This window comes from Xyrauchen texanus, chromosome 9, assembly GCF_025860055.1.
Source record: "Xyrauchen texanus isolate HMW12.3.18 chromosome 9, RBS_HiC_50CHRs, whole genome shotgun sequence".
In the NCBI taxonomy this organism is placed as follows: domain Eukaryota; kingdom Metazoa; phylum Chordata; class Actinopteri; order Cypriniformes; family Catostomidae; genus Xyrauchen; species Xyrauchen texanus.
This window is the reverse complement of record NC_068284.1, coordinates 31,543,827-31,568,312: the sequence shown is the minus strand read 5'-3', so window position 1 is coordinate 31,568,312 and position 24,486 is coordinate 31,543,827. Positions and strand designations below refer to the sequence as shown.

At 37.2% G+C, this 24,486-nt stretch overlaps 1 protein-coding gene across 1 annotated transcript; it reads right to left on the bottom strand.

Moving 5' to 3' along the window:
* Positions 1–674: 674 nt before the first annotated feature.
* Positions 675–24,387, bottom strand: LOC127649803 (aspartate--tRNA ligase, mitochondrial-like). The gene is made up of 17 exons (XM_052135049.1): positions 23,829–24,387; positions 22,151–22,250; positions 21,979–22,045; positions 19,252–19,353; positions 19,048–19,143; positions 17,343–17,466; positions 17,204–17,250; positions 15,369–15,475; positions 13,955–14,024; positions 13,277–13,456; positions 12,875–12,982; positions 9,506–9,568; positions 8,222–8,374; positions 6,024–6,242; positions 5,817–5,927; positions 4,047–4,122; positions 675–3,385 (listed from the first exon to the last, which is right to left on the bottom strand). The coding sequence occupies exons 1-17, from the start codon at positions 24,016–24,018 to the stop codon at positions 3,189–3,191; spliced, it is 2,010 nt and encodes a 669-aa protein (XP_051991009.1). The 5' UTR covers positions 24,019–24,387; the 3' UTR covers positions 675–3,188.
* Between the last annotated feature and the right edge of the window lie 99 nt (positions 24,388–24,486).

The window sequence follows — 24,486 nt, the reverse complement described above, 5'->3', positions numbered from 1 at the left end:
AGTAAGTAGTCATTGACTTGGCTGGCACATGCTCTGACAAGGTAGTGTTCTTGTGCGTGTGACCCAAGCTCAAATCAAGCTTGCTGTGTTACTCTTCTCACTGTCATTTCCTGTCACATCTTTCTCCTGCCCCATTAAAGGCCTACAATTAAATAAAAATTACATAATTATTTAATTGAAATTTGATACATTATAGACGTTGAAATAAAAGATGTAAAAATGTCTCAAGCTTTAACAAAACATGCAACTGTAAGGGGAAGACATTATTATGTCAACACTATACTAAAGTTATGCATCTCTTTTTCAGCTGTTCAGTGATCTCAAGTCTGTCTGAGCTGCCAATAAGGAGAGGGAGCCAATAAGTATTTTAGGTTTAAGGTTGTGAAGTTAGATATTTTTTAAGTTGTTATTCTTAATTATAACTAATATACTACTGTACGTGTTTTGTATATACTTTTACTAAGTACTTTTTGGTAGTACATTTCAATAAAATTGTAATATGTATAAAAAAAAATCATGATAAGACCCTGTATTACATTTTTACTCTCCAAAGTTGGCACGTGTGGATTATAATTTAATATTTTACTATAAACTTAACTTTCGAAGAACGTTGTAAAATATTAGTAATGTTACAAATGTTTTAGCATAATGTGTTATTTTATTTTGAGGCTTAATGTGTTAAATAATGGGTTATCAAGAGTAATGTGTTGCTATGGCATAAGGAATAAACAAATGTAGCTGGAACGTCCTTTTGCAGTTGCTGAAAGTTGCACAGCAATGTTGTCACAGCCTTCTTGCATCTTACATTTGTACATTGTCACAACATGGAGAACACGTCAAACAATGTTTGCAAAGTAAAATAAAACGTGGCAGCAATGTTGCCACAATATAAATGTGTTTGGTGGGCAGTCTCACATGAATAGTAAAAGGGATAGTTCACCCCAAAAATGTAATTAATTTAGGTGTCAGTGAAAAACTGACTTTTTTTCTATTAATCTCATCTTTCACATTCTTCTTTGTGCATTCTTCGTGCATACCGACACCTACTGGCCAGGAAGGTGAATTTATATGAGAAAAAAAAGACACCTAATGAATTAAAACCACTGGAGTTGTATGGATTACTTCTAAATTTTGGTATCCATTAACTTGCATTGTGAGGACCTAAACATTTCTGTTTGTGTTCAGCAGAAGAGAGAATGTCATACACATCAGGGATAGTATGAGGGTGAATAAATTATGAGAGAATTTTCAATTTTGGGTGAACTATCCCTTTGTGAACTTGGACATGTTGCCAAAAACTCCAGGCAATCAACAGGTAAAGTGGCTAAAGGGAAGCGCTGCTGATTGGCTTACTGATTGTGACAAGCATGCTTATCTTTTGTTTTTTTAGCAGCCCTTTATCATCTTAAACTTTAAGATAATAATAAATAATCATTAAACAAATATACAATATTATGTTACCTTCAACTAGGGCTTAAGTTTCATTGTCCCTCCAACAGTAAAATGCATTAAGTAAAAGGCCAAATGTACATGCAATTCAGAACATCAATAATTATTTTTTAATGGCTTATAAACATCACAACAAAGTATGTAAATAAACATATTAATATGGTACTGTACACACATTATAAGCCAATAATGTAACATGTAATATGTTAGGGTGACCAAACGTCCTGTTTTACCAGGACATGTCCTGTTTTCACTTCCTGTCCTGGCCGTCTTTTTTGTGTCTTTGATAGATAGCATTTTGTAATAACAATTTTCTATCCATACAGAGGCATAGCCTACTTTAAATGTATTAAAATTAACAAGGCATCTTTGAGTAAAATTCGAGTATCATTTGAGTATCTCATTGCCGGGCCGAGTGTCCTGGTTTTTGGTAATCAAAATATGGTCACCCTAAATATGTCCATGCTGTCTCTCTATCCATGTTGTCTTTGGACTGAAAGAGGTTCAAGCCCCCTGTTCTAAAGCATTAAACTGTATTGCATTTGGATGTGGGCACTTATTTAAAAGTAATCATGTTCATGTACTGGAAATAAGCAATGAGTGGATACTTAAGGAAAAAAGTCATTAGATGAACAGCAAAAGCAGTTTGTCATCCACAGAACTGTGTTCACAGCTTGGCAGCCTTTTTCCAATCCAACATATTGGTCTGCTTCAAAATAACGCTGGCTGTAATGAGTAGCTGTACCTGGGCATGAAAAATTAGCATCTGCTTTTGCAGATAAGGCATCACTGAGAAAAACTGAAATATAGCTTTATTCGGTATGTCTGGTGGTGAGAAAAACATACCGAATATGGTATGCGTGCACGCTGCCTCCTCCGCAGGCTAACTGGATTGAGGGGGGTGGATCATTGTAAACACTTGCAATGGAACAACCCTGCCACCTACTGAAATATCAGCCACTCTCACAATCCAACCTCTCTCTGCACCTAAAGCATAGAATGGAGTCTTGGAATGGAACACGTTTTACACAATTAATTTAATGTTTCAAAATTATACTTGAAAACACTAATTATAGCACATGTTTTTGATGACGAAAGTACATGAATCATGTGCTGATGTAGCAGAGAAGACGACCTGGATCATGAAGCAGTAGGGACTACTTAGCCTTGACTCAGAGGATGGACCTCAATTCTCACAGGAACTAAAGTAATCCTGCTTCTGTTGTGAAGGAAAAAAAAATCCATCACCAGAAATGGGCACAGATGGTGATCACATGGTCCCAAGGGAAATCATGAACATCATTTAAAAGGAAAGGTTCACCAAAAAATGAAACTTCCTCTCTTCTGTGGAACACAAAAGGAGCTATTTATAGAACAATGGCAAATCTGCTCTTTTCCATACAATGAAAGCTAATAGTGACCAGGGCTGCCCAAGCTTTTAAAGACTTTAAATTACAATCTGTTCCTCAAACAAAGTAATTGTATGGTGATAGAAGATTTGAAATACAATGAATGAATCTTTATGAACCATTTTTCTGGTAAACTATTATGAATTTGACAGCCTCAGTACAACATTAAATTTAATTGCATGTAAAAAAAAAACGACAGTAAACATTCTGCTAAACATCTTTTGTTTTCCCCTCAATAAATCATTTCAAATGGTTTGGAATGGCATTGGGAAAGAGTAAACAAAGACAGAATTTTCATTTTGGTGTGAACTAACCCTAACCGTTAAGCGCTTATTTTATCTTGTCCTCTTGTCCCTCTGTATCCTTGTTAGGCCAGGTCACCGAAATATGGTATGGCTTTAGGTCATCTTCAGAAACAAAGTCTGGGGCATGACTCATGAGGTCATGGCCTCTAAATGATTTTGGAAAAGCTATGACATCCCTGATACTGGGAGCTCCTACAATGATTGAGAGAAGTCGATCCAGCCCTATAAAATATAAACAAACATTTTAGACATTTTTCAATCTTAAATACCTTCTCCTTTCCCAGCTTAATATGCAGAGACAATTATACGAAAGTCATTCGTGGGTTAATTCCCTTGAAAAGTGTAAAAACTATGGCTCTGTGGTGCTATCAAAACATTGCTGTGTTTGTAAGAGCACCCCAAGCAGTCCGACACAGTAACGATGCCTCAACCAATGGCATAAGCTTGGGGCGTGACTATCTGTGTGTCATTATTTTTGCACTTCTGTTTGGTGATCCAGAAATCCCACTCTGCACATTAAAGGATATATTTACAATAACATTTAGTAATTGTATAATTTACAACATTTTTGCTAACAATAAAAAAAAATTACATTTGTTCATAACAAAATATGCAAAATGTTCCAATGCAACAAAAAAACTGAAACAAACCCAAACAGAAGTTCTTGAAAGAGCAAGGGCACTTCATGCTTTAGTTTACAGTCTAGTCTACAGACAGAAACAAAGCTGCCAAACATTCTTGGCTGGACAAGCTATTTCAGCTTTTGAGCATGACTGTTCCACTTTAACCAATTGGAGAATGTAATCAACAAGGCCTTCAGTCACAGTGGTACCTCTACAACCTTGAAAACATCCAAGGTGGCATGTGTTGAATGCTTGCTCACCTAATGCAATTCCACCGTGTGGAGGGGCTCCGGAGTTCAGAGCCTCCAAAAGATGAGAAAGAAGGGATGGGTCTTCCTACAACACCAATAACAACAACAAAAAATGATATAGTGCAGCGGTTCACAACTGGTTTTGCATTAACACCCAGATTTTACATTATATATCTAGGGCCATATGAAATCAGGTTTATTTTTTTCCCATTTTATTATTTCGGAATTTCATGTTTTTGAAGTTAAATAACATTTTATCATCAAAAACTGTCTAATGAAGTTAATTTTTAGAACTTTAATCAAATTTAATAAATTATTTTAAACATAATATTGCATTATTTTTATCAAATGAAGTGCTCCTATATAGATTCTCACAGCAAACTACACAAAAGACAAAACATTGGAGTATTTTTAGTGCTGCACAGCAGAGCATCTCATTATTAACTAAGTCACTGAAAAGTACTTGAGCTTTTATTTTGGTGGAAGCTTTTATTTTGGAGTGAAGCCCTTTCAATTTCTGATGGTTTTTGATGGTAGCTTTTAACCCATAGAGCATTTCGCATTTCGTGTTCATTAAGCCGTGAAAAGCTGCGATTTAAATATATAACTATATAGTCTGCAGTTTCTGTGAACTTCAAGGTTAATGAGTACTCTGCTACACACAGAGTGTGAGTGATGCTTATGATCAGAGACTATTTAGCCTTGAAAAAGACCAATGCGGTGTAGCCAGTGTATGAGCGGCTTCACACATTAATTTTGAAGCACATAACACACACACAGACGGCATACGCATTTAATTAAATCACAGCATTTTGTGGTTTAATCATTAAACTAGGGAATATCATGATTTTAATTTTATTATTTTTGCATTCATGAATTCATTTTATTTGTATTTTTTAATTCCATGACATTACGCATTTTAAAGTTATTATGTTTTTATGACTGGATTCCCCAAATCTATCCATAGGGACCTAGATATCAAGTAGCAACCCAACACAATACCAAAATTGTTTATCATTCAAAATGTAAACACATTTCATTAAAATCAAACATCCAAATGTATTAACGTTTCCAGGAATTGCATTGGCCCAATAATATGCTAAATTATTTCCATGACATTTTAATACCTTTCAAAATGCATAAACAGCAGAATTTTCTAAATGCATAAAAAACCAGTGTAATTTACCAGCCTTGTAACACATGGAACAAATACTGGGCTAAATATTGTAACACTGTATATAAACTATACACAATTGCATGGTTAATATTAACTATACAATTATTCTACAATATATTAATAGTTTAATTGCTCCTTTTGCATGTTTTTTTCCTGCTGTCCCCAAACCAATCATAACAGACCTGCGACCCACCAGTTGATAAATCACAGCCTTGGCTTAAAAGGCAATTGTTCATTGTCTCAATAGATATAAATTGCACAAATCCATAAATTTAATTCGATGTCAAGAGAGTAAATAGATCTTCAAAAAATGTCCTTTGTAAAGAAAGCAGGGTACACTTAAGTAAAAATACCCTAATGTGACGTTCCTCTTCCCTGGCTCTTAGGATCTTAAGCATTTGTTTTCTTTAAAGACAGTTAAATATAGCTTGATGGGTTGCCACAGCAACCAAGTGGGTAGTCTGAGGTGCGGGGGTGTTAGGAGTCACAAATAAGAAAATGGTTCAGTGGGAAATCTAGACATGTCCATTATAAGTGCTGTTAGAGTAGAATTAAATGATGCTCTCTGCTCAGTATGTAATCTTTCACTCATGTTCCATTACCTTGAGTATAGTCTCCAGGACATACAGCTGCTGAGAGGCATTGTGGATGCGGATAGAACCTCCTCCGATCTCACAGCCATTCAGCACTAAGTCGTAATGCTGGCCACGCACCTGAGAGAGAAGATAAACAGGTGGGGGAAGTGTGTGGAATTCAGAGTGAGACACCATAAATTTCCTCTATGAAAGAAACAATGAACATGCACGTACCTTGTGTGCTTGAATGTACAGAAGATGGGCGTCCTCAGGGACAGGGGCAGTAAAGGGATGGTGGGCAGACTCCAACATCTCTGGGTTGTCCTCTTTGGGCAAGAAGAGGGGAAAGTCCACAACCCACAGGAAGTGAAAGACTGAGGGATCACGAACAGGTATGCCATAGCCCTCAAGCAGCTCAGCACACTGCAGTCTCATCTTCCCCAGTAAAGGGCGCTTAGAATGACGAAAGGGAGATTGTATTATATTTTTGCCTCTCATTAAACATGTAGATAGTGAAGAACAATAGGTAATAATTGGGAGAGAAAGAGGGAATGGGATCGGGACATGTTGCAGGCTGGACTTGAACCTCCGTCACCCACATAATCACCTCAGTTCATTGTGACTGGAGCTTGTAAAATAATCACTATGCGGCTCCAATGAGATTAAAAGATGATGAATGTTTCAGCTTTATTAACAGAAAATCCTGCATGGCCTTTGAAAAAACACGTACTGAGGTGCTACTGATTACTTGAGGGTAATATCCAACCTTTACACAGACTTGGATTCGAAAAAGTGAAACTCTAAATAAAGCTAAATACAGCCACTCTTTTTTCTTAATTCATGGAACATCAAAGAATAAAACCACAAGAGGCTATTATACTGTGGTCGATTGCATATTCAAGATATGGTCAAACACCAATCCCATTGATTGTTGAACATTTAATTTCAAACCATTGGCATTAATGGGGGAGTTGGTCTTCCCCTACAGCTTCCACTCATCTAGGAAGGCTTTCTACTAGATGTTGGAACATGGATGTGAGGCACTGATTTTGGCCGATGGGGCCAGGCTCACAGTTGGCATTCCAATTAATCTAAAAGGTGATCAGTGGGTTTCAGGTTTGAATTTTGTGCAGGGCAGTCAGGATCTTCCACACCAGACTCAGTAAACCAATTAAGTATGGGCCTTACTTTGTGCACAGGGACATAAACATGCTGGAATGGAAAAGGGCCCCAAACTGCTGGCACAAATTCAAAAATACACAATTCTCAAGAATGTCATTGAAGACTAATTAAATGCTACAGAAAACAGTGGAATTACTGGAATAGCCAAATATATTAATAGGAACGGGATGTCTGCATACTTATGGCCTTGTAGTGTATAAAACAGGAAAGTAAAGAGCTTGGAGGCAGGCACATCTGCAAGTACAAATCTCACTTGGCTCTCATTTCTATCGCTCTCAGCATTATCTACACCATTCATACCACAACCTCTGCACTCAAAGCTTGTCAGTTATCCCCCAGCCATCTCCCACATCTCTGCATTGTGACTTAAAAGCAGTCTCACTTTGTCTCAAACCAAGGCAAGGAAAATATGAATATTCATTTAAAAGTGATTAGATCATGTCAGCATTCTTCCGAAGACATATTTTTGAAAATACTTAGTCATCAATCACTTTAGGGTACAATATGCTTTTCGAAATGATTGAACTGATGGGAAGCTACTTGAGGACTAGAGGATATTAAATGAGGGTGCTGGGTATTGATTTATACACCCCAGTTTGACTGAGAAATGATAAAGAACCTACAATTTTTGATGTACCTGTGGTCCAACTGTAGTTTAATTTAGGTTTTTCTTCTATGAGCCTGTATGATGTGTTCATGATACAGAATAAGCATGTTACATGGGTCTATGTAGGTGTTGAACCAGGGTTATTTTAATACACAAAAACTAATATTAAATGTTAATTTTCATTAAGTAAAATAAAAACTAATAGAAGTTGGAAAAACTGAAACTCCAACACTAACTAAAATAAAATGTAAAATAAAAAATTTACAATTTTTAGTTTGTTACTGTAATACAATCATTCATTTACACCACATTTTGATTATAAAATTGAAAAACTGTTGAATATGAAATTCAGAAAAAACAAAAACAAGAAAACAGGTATCATATCGGCGAGTACCGAAAAGGAAGCATCGGTACTCATACTTTAAAAAAATGGTATAGGGACCTCCCTATAGAAAAGTAAAAAAAAAAATAATAATAATAATAATAATAATAATAATAAATAAATAAATAAATAAAAGTAAATCTAAACTAAAACTAACAACCATGGAGTTAAAATCTACATAAAATTTGAAAAACTGAAAATAAAAACGAAATTTATAAATTCAAACTGTACATTATTAAACATGATGGGGGCGTTACGCACCACATTCTCTCGGGGTCCAGCTGTGATGAACATCAGGTCCCCGGCATTGGCCTGGGCCATCTGGAGCAGCTGCTGTCTGGCCGTGTCCGAGAGCAGCCGGCTGAGAGGGGATTTCACTGAACCATCTGCCCTTACAAGAGCCAAACTCACCTCCTGTATGACATACAGCAATGATCATCCATTGTCTACACTAGCCCATATTCAACTTCCATAGACAACATAGGGCACAACTCTAAGGCAATCATCAGTCTTTTGAATGTTGCAGGATGGTTTCCCAGACACAAGCAAAGCCAATTCTAGGACTAAAATGTATCACAATGTAGAATCAATTTTGACAATGCCATTTAGTTCAAGCCTGGGACACTGCACCAAAGTTCAATTTCCATTTATACAGAAAACTGTCATCTGAAAGAAAACAACATTTTAAGTATGAATATTAAGTTTTCAGAAGTATTAATGATCAAATCACTTAATATAATCAATAATTTATGTTCCTCATTATTACAATTACTCTTGGCATTTATATAAAACACCATATTAACACTATAATAACTTTCCTTTCAGACAGTAAAAAGAGAGTTTTATTGTTACATTCGCTGAAGGAAATGCGTCATGTACCAAACCTTAGTACTAAAGGTTATGGGTGAAATCCCTAACCCTAAAGGCAAGGGTATACTTATGTTTTTTCGTATGCCGTTACGTCTCGCACACAGTCGAGCGCTCTAACCTTTCAAAGTATACTCTTTAGACCGTGAGACCGTACGGAAGTGTTCGACATATGTGCACAACTGGTGGCACGTGGAAAAACGTGGCATACATAGCCTTGTGTGCAACAATTATAGTGATGCTTGCTTTAGTAGAGCAGACTCAAAGCAAAACAACTGAGACAAGATGCCTCTTAAGTATTCATTTTCATCTCATTAAAAAAACTTAACTTAATATGGGTTCACATTACACACTGTTCATTAACACTTTCAAATGATTAACTATATTATCACATGGTATTGGTGTGGAGACAAAAAGATTATATTTAATATTCCCTTTATTAGACTCCATAGATGGTGTACAACACAAACAAAGAGCTGAGTCCCTCTAGTGAAGGATATCCTGCCTCAGGGTTAGTATGCTGTGTGTTACATTTGACTTTTTACTGCTAAATCATTCTTACTTATTGATCAATTTTCAGATAAATATTTCAGTAGCCTTCCCGTGATATACACTGACTGCTGGGAGCATTACATCAGCAGAGTAGAGCAGACATAAGGAAAAAGAGACAGAACTTACCTGGCCATACTGTGTCTTGGCTGCTTGTTTGAGGAACTCCAAGTCTGTACCCTTCAGGTGTTTCTGCAGATAAAACACCACACACAGTTAGCTTCAGCTGATTGCTTATTTCACTGTCGTATTTGGAAAATTTCTGAGGCTAAACTTGTATGGAAATGTTTCCCTGGGCCTAGTCTTGTGTAGCCAGTCCTTTGACAAAGCAGCAAATGGTCTGGTTCAAATTGCAGCTTATTCTGGTCAAAAATTGGCCACTTAGACTGTAAGCAACTGTCGGACCAACGTGTTAAGACAAGCAGTTGCACAGAAGAACAATTTTTTTGTCTCCAACCTGGAAAACTTTGGCTAGTCCAGTTAATTTTTCACCCTCAAAAGAGCTTGTTGCATCACCTTATCTTGTTAATATGGCTTTGTTTCCAGGATTTTTGTTTTCCCCCTGTTCCCTTACTACTTGAAGTTGCATGAAGCCAGCCAATCAGATCAGAGCTTTCCAGATTAAGAAAGTTTTTTTCTAGTTAAAGGAATAGTTCACCGAAAAATGAAAATTCTCTCATCATTTACTTGCCATTTTAAATCTTCATGATTTTTTTTTTATCTGCTGAACATGATTTTTTGAAAAATATCTCCGCTCTCACATGTCATGCTTCTGTAGACATGGATTTAACCAATGGAGTCATATGGATTACTTTTATGCTGCCTTTGTGTGTTTTTTGGACCGTCAAAGTTCTGGCCACTATTCACTTACATACAGGTGAAACTCGAAAAATTAGAATATCGTGCAAAAGTTCATTAATTTCAGTAATTCAACTTAAAAGGTGAAACTAATATATTATATAGACTCATTACAAGCAAAGTACGATATTTCAAGCCTTTATTTGATATAATTTTGATGATTATGGCTTACAGCTTATGAAAACCCCAAATTCAGAATCTCAGAAAATTAGAATATTGTGAAAAGGTTCAGTATTGTAGGCTCAAAGTGTCACACTCTAATCAGCTAATTAATCCAAAACACCTGCAAAGGGTTCCTGAGCCTTTAAATCAGCGTTTCTCAACGGGGGCGGTACCGCCCCCCTAGGGGGCGTTTGGACAGTGTTGGGGGGGGCGGTGTGAACGAGGCAGCAGAGAGGGGGGCGCTCATGCACAAATGGGGGGCGTTACTCAGAGGTACTCAACAGGCAGCCTGCGCAAAAATCTTTTCAGCTCTTCTCCTTAGCCTATGTCTTCGTCTTGCTCGGATTACTGCTGCCACTTCACCAGGAGGATATGCCAGCAGAGCCGCTTCCTAAGTTACACATGCTTTTAAGAGGCGGAGAATTTTCAGCGCAAAATAGAGGCGCGCTTTCACCGGCTTTTTCTGTACATAACGCGGAATACATAATTAGGCGCATAATTAGTGCTCAGGGCTCACACTAATGACCGTAATTAATCAAAAAAATTTGTTTTTGATGTCGTTTTTTCTTCGGTTCAGTTCAGGTGGCCGAGCTGTTGTCGTCTTTGTTCGTCATTTGAAATCAAATGACCGTTTGTAGGCTATTCAAATTTGAAGCCTAGTATATATTGCCTAATTGAGTGCGCGAACGACTGCTGTTAAGAGGATCATGAAGAGGTCAGGGGGGCGTTTGTTCAAAAAAGGTTGAGAACCACTGCTTTAAATGGTCTCTCAGTCTGGTTCAGTTGAATTCACAATCATGGGGAAGACTGCTGACCTGACAGTTGTGCAGAAAACCATCATTGACACCCTCCACAAGGAGGGAAAGCCTCAAAAGGTAATTGCAAAAAAAGTTGGATGTTCTCAAAGTGCTGTATCAAAGCACATTAATAGAAAGTTAAGTGGAAGGGAAAAGTGTGGAAGAAAAAGGTGCACAAGCAGCAGGGATGACCGTAGCCTTGAGAGGATTGTCAGGAAAAGGCCATTCAAATGTGTGGGGGAGCTTCACAAGGAGTGGACTGAGGCTTCAAATGTCGTATTCCTCTTGTCAGGCCGCTCCTGAACAACAAACAACGTCAGAAGCATCTTACCTGGGCTAAAGAAAAAAAGAACTGGTCTGTTGCTCAGTGGTCCAAAGTCCTCTTTTCTGATGAGAGCAAATTTTGCATCTCATTTGGAAACCAAGGTCCCAGAGTCTGGAGGAAGAATGGAGAGGCACACAATCCAAGATGCTTGAAGTCCAGTGTGAAGTTTCCACAGTCTGTGTTGGTTTGGGGAGCCATGTCATCGGCTGGTGTTGGTCCACTGTGCTTTATTAAGTCCAGAGTCAACGCAGCCGTCTACCGGGACATCTTAGAGCACTTCATGCTTCCTTCAGCAGACAAGCTTTATGGAGATGCTGACTTCATTTTCCAGCAGGACTTGGCACCTGCCCACACTGCCAAAAGTACCAAAACCTGGTTTAATGACCATGGTATTACTGTGCTTGATTGGCCAGCAAACTCGCCTGACCTGAACCCCATAGAGAATCTATGGGGCATTGCAAAGAGAAAGATGAGAGACATGAGACCAAACAATGCAGAAGAGCTGAAGGCCGCTATTGAAGCATCTTGGTCTTCCATAACACCTCAGCAGTGCCACAGGCTGATAGCATCCATGCCACGCCGCATTGAGGCAGTAATTAATGCAAAGGGGCCCAAACCAAGTACTGAGTACATATGCATGATTATACTTTTCAGAGGGCCAACATTTCTGTATTTAAAATCCTTTTTTTATTGATTTTATGTAATATTCTAATTTTCTGAGATTCTGAATTTGGGGTTTTCATAAGCTGTAAGCCATAATCATCAAAATTATATCAAATAAAGGCTTGAAATATCTTACTTTGCTTGTAATGAGTCTATATAATATATTAGTTTCACCTTTTAAGTTGAATTACTGAAATTAATGAACTTGTGCACGATATTCTAATTTTTCGAGTTTCACCTGTATGATAGGTGTGGGTGAGAAACTATAAATCTCCACTTTTCAAATGTTCTTTTTTTTTTGTTTTATGGTGATTTGTATTCTTTGTGCACATCACCACCTACTGGGCAGATAGGAGAATTTTTAGTAAAAAGGACTTAAATTTGTATCTGTTTCTCACTCACACCTACTATATCACTTCTGAAGATTACTTTTATGCTGCCTTTATGTGCTTTTTGGAGCTTGAAAGGTTTGGTCATCATTCACTTGCATTGTATGTACCTACAGTGTTGAGATATTCTTCTAAAAATCTTTGCGTTCAGCAGAAGAAAGTTGTACAGATCTGGGATGGCATGAAGCAGAGTAAATGATGAGAGAATTTAAATTTTTTGGTGAACTATCCCTTTAAGGATGAGACTACATATATCCCAACTGTAAGAAAAAAGAGAATCCAAATCACCACATCCTGAACTTACCGTTCCCTCTGGGACACAGATGGCCTGAACACAGCCCCCTGACTGAAAGAGTATGTCCTTGATGAAATCTATCTGTGTGCCCTGAAATGCTGTTGTGACATCCACAAGCTAAATACAAGAAAACACACAGAAATTAACAACAACAAAACTCATCAAACAGCATGAGAAACATGAATGTTCTAAATCACAGTTAGTTAGAATTCAGGACACAAGGCGTTGCATGAGAACTTGTTAACATGAGATTTATTTTTAATTGTTGAGCACCGTATGAGAATCTGTGATGAGAATCTGAGAAAACAGCATGCTAACACAGCAAGACACCAAGGACAAACAGCATGCAAACAACCTCAATAATGTCTTATGTCCAATCTAGGATGATGTGTACAAAGAACGAGCGGTCACCTTCATCCCAAATCTAGTGTCTGGTTTGTCAACTCCATAGTCTCTCATGGCTTCCTCATAAGTCATGGTAGGAAAGGGAACATTAATCTGTCCTTTGTCCTCTGGCCAGGAGTATTGGAGCAAGCCTTCTATCAAATTCATGACTCCAGCTTGGTCTACAAAGGACATCTCAATATCCACCTATGTGAAGAGAAGATGTGTCAACACAGAGGCAGTGTTTGAATTGTGTCAGGGTTCTTGAGGACATAACCCAGGAAAAATTGCAACTCTATGACAGTGGTGAAAACTGAAATGTGTAATTTTGCACAATTGTACAGAATTGCAAAAATAATCAGTTTTCATACAGATTCCATAAAAATCATTCAGTCATCAAACATTGGTTGACTATATCTGGCTTGACAGGTCGCTCAAAAGAGGAATGTTTTGATAGCACCAAAGACCCACAGTGTGACACTTTTAGGTGAAATAAATCTACAAATGGCTTACTTACAGATCTCTGCATAATAAGATGGGAAATTATAGAGTAGATATATAATGACAGAATTTGTATTTTTTTGGTGAACTATCCCTTTAACTCTAATGGTGGGTGCAGGACCCCCCTCAGCTCCAAGCTCCAGTTCTGCAAAATTGTCAGACGTGCTGTAGCATATTTCCTCCCAACCTTAAACACATCATTACCTGTGTGAATTCAGGCTGTCTGTCAGGCTTGGAGCCCTCGTCTCTGTAGCAGCGAGCAAGCTGAAAGTACCTGAGATTGCAGGAGATAAACAGCATGCAAGAGAGTGTGGGCCAATATTGACTGACAATTTTAAATCAAGCATACAGTATTATTTTCCTTCGACAGACTTTTCAAAAAACTAGCTTGTAGTCTTGGCTTGGCACAACTATTAATTCAAAGAAACATGCTGCCAAAATTGAAATAAAAATTAGACTATTGTGGTCAATAATATAAACTAGATTTGTTTTTCATTTTCTAAAAAAAAAACAAATAACTTTCTTTTTTTTGCTAACAACAAACAAATTTTTTTAGAAAGACATCTCAGCTCTTAAAGTCCATACAATGCAAGTGAACGGTGGCCAGAACTTTCAAGGAAATAAAAAAGAAAAAGGCAGCTTAAAAGTAACCCATATAAATCCAGTGGTTAAAACCACATCTTTTTAAGCGATATGATAAGCCTATGGGTAGGGAAGAGAATTTATAGTAAAAAGGGACTTACATACTGATCTGTTTCTCACCCACACCTATCATATCACTTCAAATGACATGGATTTAACGACTGGAGTCATATTAGAGTCGATTTGCTTGTTGGACCTTTAAAGTTCTGGCCAATATTCACTTGCATTGTATGGACCTACAGAGCTGAGATATTCTTATAAAATCATTGTTGGCATTCAGCAGAAAAAGTATGTGAGCAATAGTAAAGATTGTCTAAGCAGCTTTTGTTTAAGCTGCACATTTTCTATTACTGAAGGACAGGTCAGCACCAACAATATTGGATCTGACAAATATCTTGGAGCACACAATGTGTAAGCAAGCATTATAACTCATTTCGTATTTAGAAGAGTTCACTTGATGAGAATAGTGAGGCCAAACAACTGTTCAACAAGAAAAATGTCAATTTGTTTTGAACGACAAAGTCGATGATTCGTTTCAGCCCCAGATGGCTTTAATACATAACCGTGAACTACAAACCTATACATGACAGCACCAACCTACACAGTAACTGATAAGCTAATAATACCACATCACAATTTTTTGCTTTGAATTTCAAATTTGAAAACATCTTCAAAAAGGGGATAGAATCCAAAGCTGCATTCTAATCCATGTCAGACTAAAGACTCCACATACATGTCATTGTTTTGGCATTTTGCATAGCATTAGAACAAATGCAGCTCTGCATAATTTTGAGCTGCTAAAAGCGAAGAATAATACAGTCTGAATGCGAGCCTATGTTGGCCACAAGGATGTAGCTTTTTTTTCCAATGTGCTGTCAGTCAGTGAAAGCAATGTTTAAAGAACGTGCCAAGCATCTGACAAAAATCTGTGAATATCAATGAAATGTAAGTGTGAGAAAATGTGATTTGTTTTTACCGGTCTATGCCAGCCACCATAAGAAGCTGTTTGAACTGCTGTGGGCTCTGTGGAAGACAGTAGAACATCCCAGGGTCTCCAGATGGCACTACAAACTCTTTGGCACCCTGAGAAACACAGTTATGGCTGAATAAACTCTGTGAATTCCTGCTTCTTACAGAGAACTAAACCAGCCAGCATATCAAGGCAATATGATACATGAAACACTTGAATAAAAAAGATGGAAGCAAAAATGAAAGCAGGGGGATTCTAGGACATAAAAACACATTACGGTCAAAAGCATGGCATTGCTCACTGTTATGATTCCCTTACATCTGTTTGCTGCATAGACATGATCGACAGCTAATATATTATAGACACACTAGTAGAGATGGGCATACTTGTATGGATCTTTGTAATCCTGGTTTGTATCCTATTTAGACAACTTGGTCCTATTAAAGTGGTTGGAAATGACAGGCTAAAACCAGCTTGGGCTATGTTTAGCTGTTTGTCAGCAGGGAACACTGCACAATTTAAATGTCTCCCTGATCTGACTCATGATCTTAAACTCAACCTGCACAAGACTGAGCCACTCTTTCCTCTAACAAAGACCTCTTTTGGGTGTAGTCTCTCTCCGTCTTAGTCACAGTAATGGGGAAAAGCCTGTGGGACATTCTATGTTCACTTTTAAGCCATTTAGCAGCATTCTAACATTTTAGAAGGTGATCTACCCCTTACAGACAACCTTGCGGCAACTGCCTTACCCACCTGATATACGTATGTATATTTATTATTCCTCATTATTTAAAATATCAATCCTGCCTTTTTGCACATTTGGACTATTCTCCATTTATGCACATGATGTCATTTGCACTCTATGATCACCTGCAATTTACACTTCCATTACCACTGTACATCGCACCTGCTCTAATTATATTCCTTTTACAATCTATAACTTATAACATTTGCACTTGATAATATATTGTACTTCTAGCTAGAAGCTAACTTTATTTAATTGGCCTTGTACTTGTATTCTGCACAATGTCAATTAAGTTAAATCGAAGTAATTGTGGTGTAGTGTCACGCTGCACAACATGAGGAGAATTCCCTTTTCTCAACCTGTACTTCACATGTGCTTGTGCTACTAATTATAACTTTTTTTCACCATCTCTGTTAAATGAATGTTCTGGGTTCAATACAAGTTAAGCTCAATCGAAAGCATTTGTGGCATACTGTTGATTACCACAAAAATATATTTTAACTTGTTCCTCCTCTTTAAAAAAAAAAAAAAAGCAAAAATCAAGGTTCCAGTGAGGCACTTACAATGGAAATGAATGGGGGACAATTTTTTTAACATTAAAATATTCACAAGTCATAAAGGATATTTGTGTGAAAATTATTTTTGTGTGATAAAATCACTTACTAACCTTTACAACTCTTATCAAAAGTAATGTAAAAAAAACTTTACAGTTCAAATAATGCACACGTTTTAACTGATGAATGAATGCAAGTGATTTTATAAAATTATAAGCTTCACATTTGTGTTTAAACCTTCTAATAATTGCCACGTTCACTTTTATTGTCCCCATTCATTTCCATTGTAAGGACCTCACTCTATCCTCAATTTATGCTTTTTTTTTTTTTTTTTTTTAAAGAAAAGAAGGAACAAGTCTAAATACATGTTTGTGCTAATCAACATTATGCCACAAATGCTGTCGATTGATCTTAACTTGTATTGAACCCAGAACATCAAGTTATTGTAATTAGGATATTGTGCTTAGATTACAAACTGAACTTTATGAAAGCTCCAACTTCCCCCACTCTTTTATTTTAAGAGTAACATTAAAAAAACCTACCCCAGGTGTTCTTTTAAACAAGGTTGGCGTTTCAACATCCACAAATCCTTGGAAAAAGACAAGTAATGTTCAGTGGGTACTAAGGTACATTGAAAATAAGCAGACAGGAGTGTATGGAATAATCAGACTATATCCTCACCATGCAAATTGCAAAGGTACTCCCTCATTTTCATCACCATTTGTGATCGTAGTCGTAAATTGTACTGCATTCTGGATGATCGAAGATCAAGATAGCGATATTGCATTCGGAGGGCTTCTGATTTCTTTAAGGCAAACAAATTTAGATATTATCAGGGGACTTTTCTTCTGGATCATGATCAGTGTTATCCACTGAACCTCATATAAACAGCCATAAACTGGAATGAAATTCATTTTCTATTCCTCAGCATATAACAGTGGAAGAATCATACAAAAACAAACAAGCAACATTTTTGGGATTTATTTAACCAAAACTAACTAATACAAATAAAAAGCTAAATCAATATTTGGTGTGACCCCTTTTGCTTTCAAACAGCACCAAATCTCCCAGGTACATCTGGACACAGTTTGTCTTAGTTGTTGGCAGATAGGATGTTCCAAGGTCTTGGAGAATTGGCCACAGTTCTTCTATCTTTTTAGGCTGTCTCAATTGCTTCTGTCTCTTCATGTAATCCCAGACTGACTCAATGTTCAGTGAGGTGCTCTGTGGGGGCCATGCCATTGGTTGCAGGGCTCCCTGTTCTTCTATTCTATTCTATTTGCAAAAGGGATTTTTAGAAGTCTAAAATGCATATTTCCTATTGACACACTAAAGCTGAAGATATAAATAACCCTCTTAAGACAAACGTTGTTGTGAAACATCTTATGTGCCTCAGACATTTGCACCATACTGTATATGCATATATTTTACATAAAGAATAGGAAACCCATTTATAAGACCACTTAAATTATTATGATTGTGACATTATTGTAAAAATTAAAAGCATTCACCCTCCTATTTCTCATGACTGTAATGTAGTAAAGCACTTGTCTTATACATCATGGTAGTTTTTGTTGTACTGCCTTCAATTTTATGCTGATTTTAATCAAAATAAAATAAAAAAAACATTGCATCTGAAAAGGATGTATGACAGTAGTAAGGATCTAAAAACTACTGAGCATTTTCTCCCAAAACCAGGCCTTGTTATATAAAGAATAATATTCTGAGTGTTTAACAGTTGGTTTCATGTCTCTAGGTCATACGGCCATTGAGTTTAACTGAATTAGAATATGACAAACATTTATACTACTGTATTTAAAAAAATATAGAATGTAAATTCCACAAACAGAGCCTTGTGTCATGAAATTGATTTTTTTTTTTTAAGAACATTTAATTTTTGTTGTGATGTCATAACATCAAATGGTTAAATTGTTTAATTGATTTAGAGGGCTAATAAAATTGATATGAAAACATATCTCTTATTTTAAAATGCAGCTTTGTGCTAGGCAAGAAAACCTATACATGCATTTCCAAGTTGGTTTGGCTTGAAAATGTTATAGGCACGGAGAGTTTAATGTGTATTGTCATGAATGTCAAACGAATGTCAAATATAAAACTAACTATACTGCACTGGGCCACACATCTTCAAAACGGGACGTCTGGTAAACTGAAATGCAACTAGAAAACAATCCCTCATACAACATTTAATGCCATGGCCTTATGAATTAAAGACTTGTTGCTCCGATTTAAGACCTTTTTAAGACCCGTGGAAAGATTCACCCATATTAGTGTATGTTCTATTCTGCCACAGACTGAAGAAGCAATATGCGAAAGTGCAATGCATACAATGCTTTCTTTAAATATATAAAAAATAATATAAACTTACTTTGACAAAATCTTTAATTTCAAAAGGCAGTTTTTGGCAGGTATTCAACACTTTCATGTTCTCGGCACAGACCTCAATTTCTCCAGTAAACATTTTCTGAAAATAATTAAAAGAACATGACATAATTGTTTTCTACACATATTATGTGTGACATGTACAGTGTCAGATATTTCCCTTTATGTACATTTTAATATGCATAATAACCTTATTCTCCTGTCCCTCTGGTCTACGCCTGACTCTTCCTTTGACCACGATGACAGACTCCAATGTGAGCCCAAGAAAAGCATTCTTCAATTCAGATTTGGACTAAGTGATTAAAATGCCAAAGAAAAACATTCATGACCAAAACAACATGAACAAATGTGGCAGGAGCTACAGTTTACAGCACTATAATGAATCTATGAGACGCAAATGAAAGGTGCACTCAGTAAATTATTTCATAATCAATAACAGTTCTACTCAAAGAAATGAATTGTAATTTTGAAACATGTGCATAAAGTCATGACCATTCACATGAGATGAAGACTCCAGTTGTATCAGTACCATTATAAATGTTGTGTTATTCTACATGGAGAGGGTCCCCTCGTGGGGAACAGCCAAATACTACTCGCCAAATCTGACTGTGAATAGTACATTTCTACAATGGCATTGGTAACTGAAAACATTTTTGCTTGAATGATGCTTTATCCATGCCTCTAGGATTCAGTGAAAGTCCAAGACGATATACAAAAAAAATGTACATATGTATATATGCTTTGTACACACACACACACACACACACACACACGCAGTATCTCACAAAAGTGAGTACACCACTCACATTTTTGAAAATATTTGATATCTTTTCATGTAACAACACTGAAGAAAGGACACTTTGCTACAATGTAAAGTAGTGAGTGTACAGCTTGTATAACAGTGTAAATTTGCTGTCCCCTCAAAATAACTCAACACACAGCCATTAATGTCTAAACCACTGGCAACAAAAGTGAGTACACCCCAAAGTGAAAATGTCCAATTTGGGCCCAAAATTTCAATATTTTGAGTGGCCACCATTATTTCCCAGCACTGCTTTAACCCTCTTAGGCATGGAGTTCACCAGACCTTCACAGGTTGCCACTGGAGTCCTCTTCCACTCCTCCTTGATGGAGCTCACAGAGCTGGTGGATGTTAGAGGTGCTCCTCCACCTTCCATTTGAGGATGCCCCACAGATGCTCAATAGTGTTTAGGTCTGGAGACATGCTTGGCCAGTCCATCACCTTCACCCTCAGCTTCTTTAGCAAGCCAATGGTCATCTTGGAGGTGTGTTTGGGGTTGTTATCATGCTGGAATACTGCCCTGCGACCCAGACTCCGAAGGGAGGGGATCATGCTCTGCTTCAGTATGTCACAGTACATGTTGGTATTCATGGTTCCCTCAATGAACTGTAGCTCCCCAGTGCCGGGAGCACTCATGCAGCCCCAGACCATGACACTCCTACCACCATGCTTGATTATATGCAAGACACACTTGTCTTTGTACTCCTCACCTGGTTTCCACCACACACGCTTGACACCATCTGAACCAAATAGGTTTATCTTGGTCTCATCAGACCACAGGACATGGTTCCAGTAATCCATGTCCTTAGTCTGCTTGTCTTCAGCAAACTGTTTGTGGGCTTTCTTGTGCATCATCTTTAGAAGAGGCTTCCTTCTGGGACGACAGCCATGCAGACCAATTTGATGCAGTGTGCGGCGTATGGTCTGAGCACGGACAGGCTGACCCCCCACACCTTCAACCTCTGCAGCAATGCTGGCAGCACTCATACATCTATTTCCCAAAGACAACCTCTGGATATGATGCTGAGCACGTGCACTCAACTTCTTTGGTCGACCATGGCGAGGCCTGTTCTGAGTGGAACCTGTCTTGGCAATCTTCTTATAGCCTAGGCCATCTTTATGTAGAGCAACACTTCTTTTTTTCAGATCCTCAGAGAGTTCTTTGCCATGAGGTGCCACGTTGAACTTCCAGTGACCAGTATGAGGGAGTGTGAGAGTGATGACACCAAATTTAACACACCTGCTCCCCATTCACACCTGAGACCTTGTAACACTAACGAGTCACATGACACCAGGGAGGAAAAATGGCTAATTGCGCCCAGTTTGGACATTTTCACTTAGGGGTGTACTCACTTTTGTTGCCATTTACATTTACATATTTGGCAGATGCTTTTATCCAAAGGCCTTATTTGTTAAGTGCCTTGCTCAATGGTGGTGGCTGTGGGGATCGAACCAGCAACCTTCTGATTACCTGATTACCAGTTATGTGCTTTAGACCACTACACCACCATCACTGTTGTATAATATAGTTGAGTTATTTTGAGGGGACAGCACATTTACACAGTTATACACGCTGTACACTCACTACTTTACATTGTAGCAAAGTGTCATTTCTTCAGTGTTTTCACATGAAAAGATATCAAATATTTTCAAAAATGTGAGGGGTGTACTCACTTTTGTGAGATACTGTATATACTGTGCAGTGCACCTTTAAAGGAATTTCACCCAAAAGTTATTTTAGAAGAATATCTTAGCTCTGTAGGTTCATACATTGCACATTAAGGCAGCATATAAGTAACCCATAAGTCTCCAGTGGTTAAATCCATGTCTTCTGAAGCAATCCAATCAGTTTTGGGTGAGAACAGACCAAAATATAACTCCTTTTCACTGTACATCTTGCCATTGCCGTTACTGCCTAGTGTGTGATGCATGCCCAGTGCTAGATGGCACTAGAAAGTTTTGGTCACCATTCACTTGCACTGTGAGGACCTACAGAACTGAAATAGTCTTCTAAAAATCTGTGTTTGTGTTCTGCAGAAGAAAGAAAGTTATACACATCTGGGAACAGTTTTTGGGTTACTATTTCTTAAAGGTCAAAAGAAGAGGTGTTGTTACCTCATCCTGTGGGATCAGAATTTGCACCAATCCACTGAAGTCTCTCAAGATCACAAAAAAATCCTGTCTGCAATGTACAGCAATACATAATGTGCTTATTAGAACATCACTGACATGTAGCTCAAATGTGAATGTATATTTGGAAAAACATTTGCATCGTGTCATCTCAAACCTCAAGTACTGAATCCAGCCGCATAAAGTAACCTCTTCGTCTATATGACTGGAACATAATTCTCCACATGTGTGGGTCCTTAAAGAAAAACTGCTTTGACCTACAAGACAAAAAAAAACATACTCAACGGTTTTAATGAACAACACTCTAGACCTACTAAAACTGGATATAATTACAGAGAATTATTAGGGCTGGGAATCGATTCCAAAAACAATACACTCCTCAATCGAGAATCGACTCCAAAGATTCCTTTTGGGAAAACTGGTTAGTATTTTCAGACTGTGTTTATTTCCTCGATCACTGAACTACTACACATTTCAGAAGTCTATCAGCACTAAAACAATTTACAAAAGTCCTTCAGCAAATATATATACACTCTGTTTTTTTTCATCTGTATGAAGCAACATACAAGCCCTTCAACATATCTGCTTTCCAGTATAGTTTTGTATCTGTATTTTACTTTGGATTGAATTTGTAGTCAATTACAACCCGTTCTCATTCCCTAAGCATCAGATTTTGACACCTTGGGAGTGAGAACGTGTTGCTCAATTAACATGCCACATTTGTGACTGTAAATTGGCATAAAATAACAATTTCCCCAATGTTGCAACACAAGTCTGCAACAAGGAGATGGCAGAGTTCAGTTAGCGTCCCAGTTCACATCAATAGAGCACTTATGTTAAAGTTTAAATTATTAATGTGCTGCACTTATTAAAATGTGAATCTACCACTTTTCTACACGTTCTCAACATTATTACAGTGTTTTAAAACCTTTTGCATATATATATATATATATATATATATATATATATATATATGCAAAAGGTTTTAAAACACTGTAATAATGTTGAGAACGTATGTAGATATATATATATATATATATATATATATATATATAAGCAAATAATGCAAATTATTCTAATATACATTAAAATCATTTTTTTTTTTTTTATCAAATTCAAACACAAACATTTTAAATACATGTTATAACATATAAGCATTTAATATAATTATATATTTTTATACTGTATGAAATAAACCACAACAACCTTGATATTTAAATAAAAATGAAGTGTGTTGTTTGGACATTTTATTCAGTGTACAATTACTGTACATTATAATTTAAACCTCTTTCTAAACAAGATCTCATGAGTGGTAACAGACAGGGCCATAGCGAGTGGGGTGAAGTGGGGTAAAGGTGCTATCGATTGTAGGGGCCCAAAGTTCCAGGGGGGGCAAAACAAATTCAAAATTGTATTATTTTAATAGGTCAGGATCCCAAGAATTACTTGCAATGGCCCTGGTAACAGACCATTTCAATGAAGGCCTAAGTAAAATGGTGCTTTTATCAAGATGATTTGCTGTAGTTCTATGAAATACAGCCACATCTAATCAAACTTTCCTCAAATGTATCTTATGGCGTTGAAACATTGCACTTTGGTATGTAGGCCCTGATTTAATTTTAGAATTTACCTATTAATAGTAAATGTTGTTCAACTTTTATAAATTGTGCAAATGACATGTTGTAGTGAGCTGTTTATTATGAGATTTATCTTTACCTCCCTTTTTTTATCGAAGAAATTAGTCTGGAATCGATGGAATCAGGAATAGGAATCGATTCCCAAATTTCTGGAATCGAAGTACTATGGATACACTTGTTCACTGAAGGCCATCTTACCTGAAGTGTAACTTGAGCAGCTTCTAGGAAAGTTATAAGTCCACACCAGTGGGGGGAAAGCTGGTTTTATGGAATAAAAATGGTTGGTGGCAGGCACTGAGCGCTTAATACTCAAACACACCTCAGAGTGTGAGTACCTGAAGACCAGCTGGGCTGACCTAAGGAATAATGATCTGTACATGTAAGCCATTATCAAGCATATGAGGTCGTGGTGCCTCGAGCTCTATCTAGATACAATAAAGCTTACTGTACTTGGAAAAGTCTCTAAACACTCCAATTCTTTTGTGTGTTTATGTGTAAAGCCAAGGCTGATCTATATCTATAAATCAAATTACTTCGTTGTCGTAATGTATCCTTGACGGTCACCTTAACTTTTTCTTTCATTTTCTTATACGTACACCGAAGTTAACCGCAAATTCCATGAACCCGTAAACGCCGATTCATATAAAAAGAAACGCTTCCGCATGTGTTTATTCATACTACCGTTCCGTTTGTAATGTACAGAATTTTAGCTTAGATCACTACAGCAGTTGAAGTGCTACAGCTCAGCGCATGGAACGCTTCGGCACGACTAGTCAAACTCAAATTAATCGATTCAGATTTTTTTAATTATTATAATTAATGGTGTATATTACGTGTGTATATGATAATATTAAAA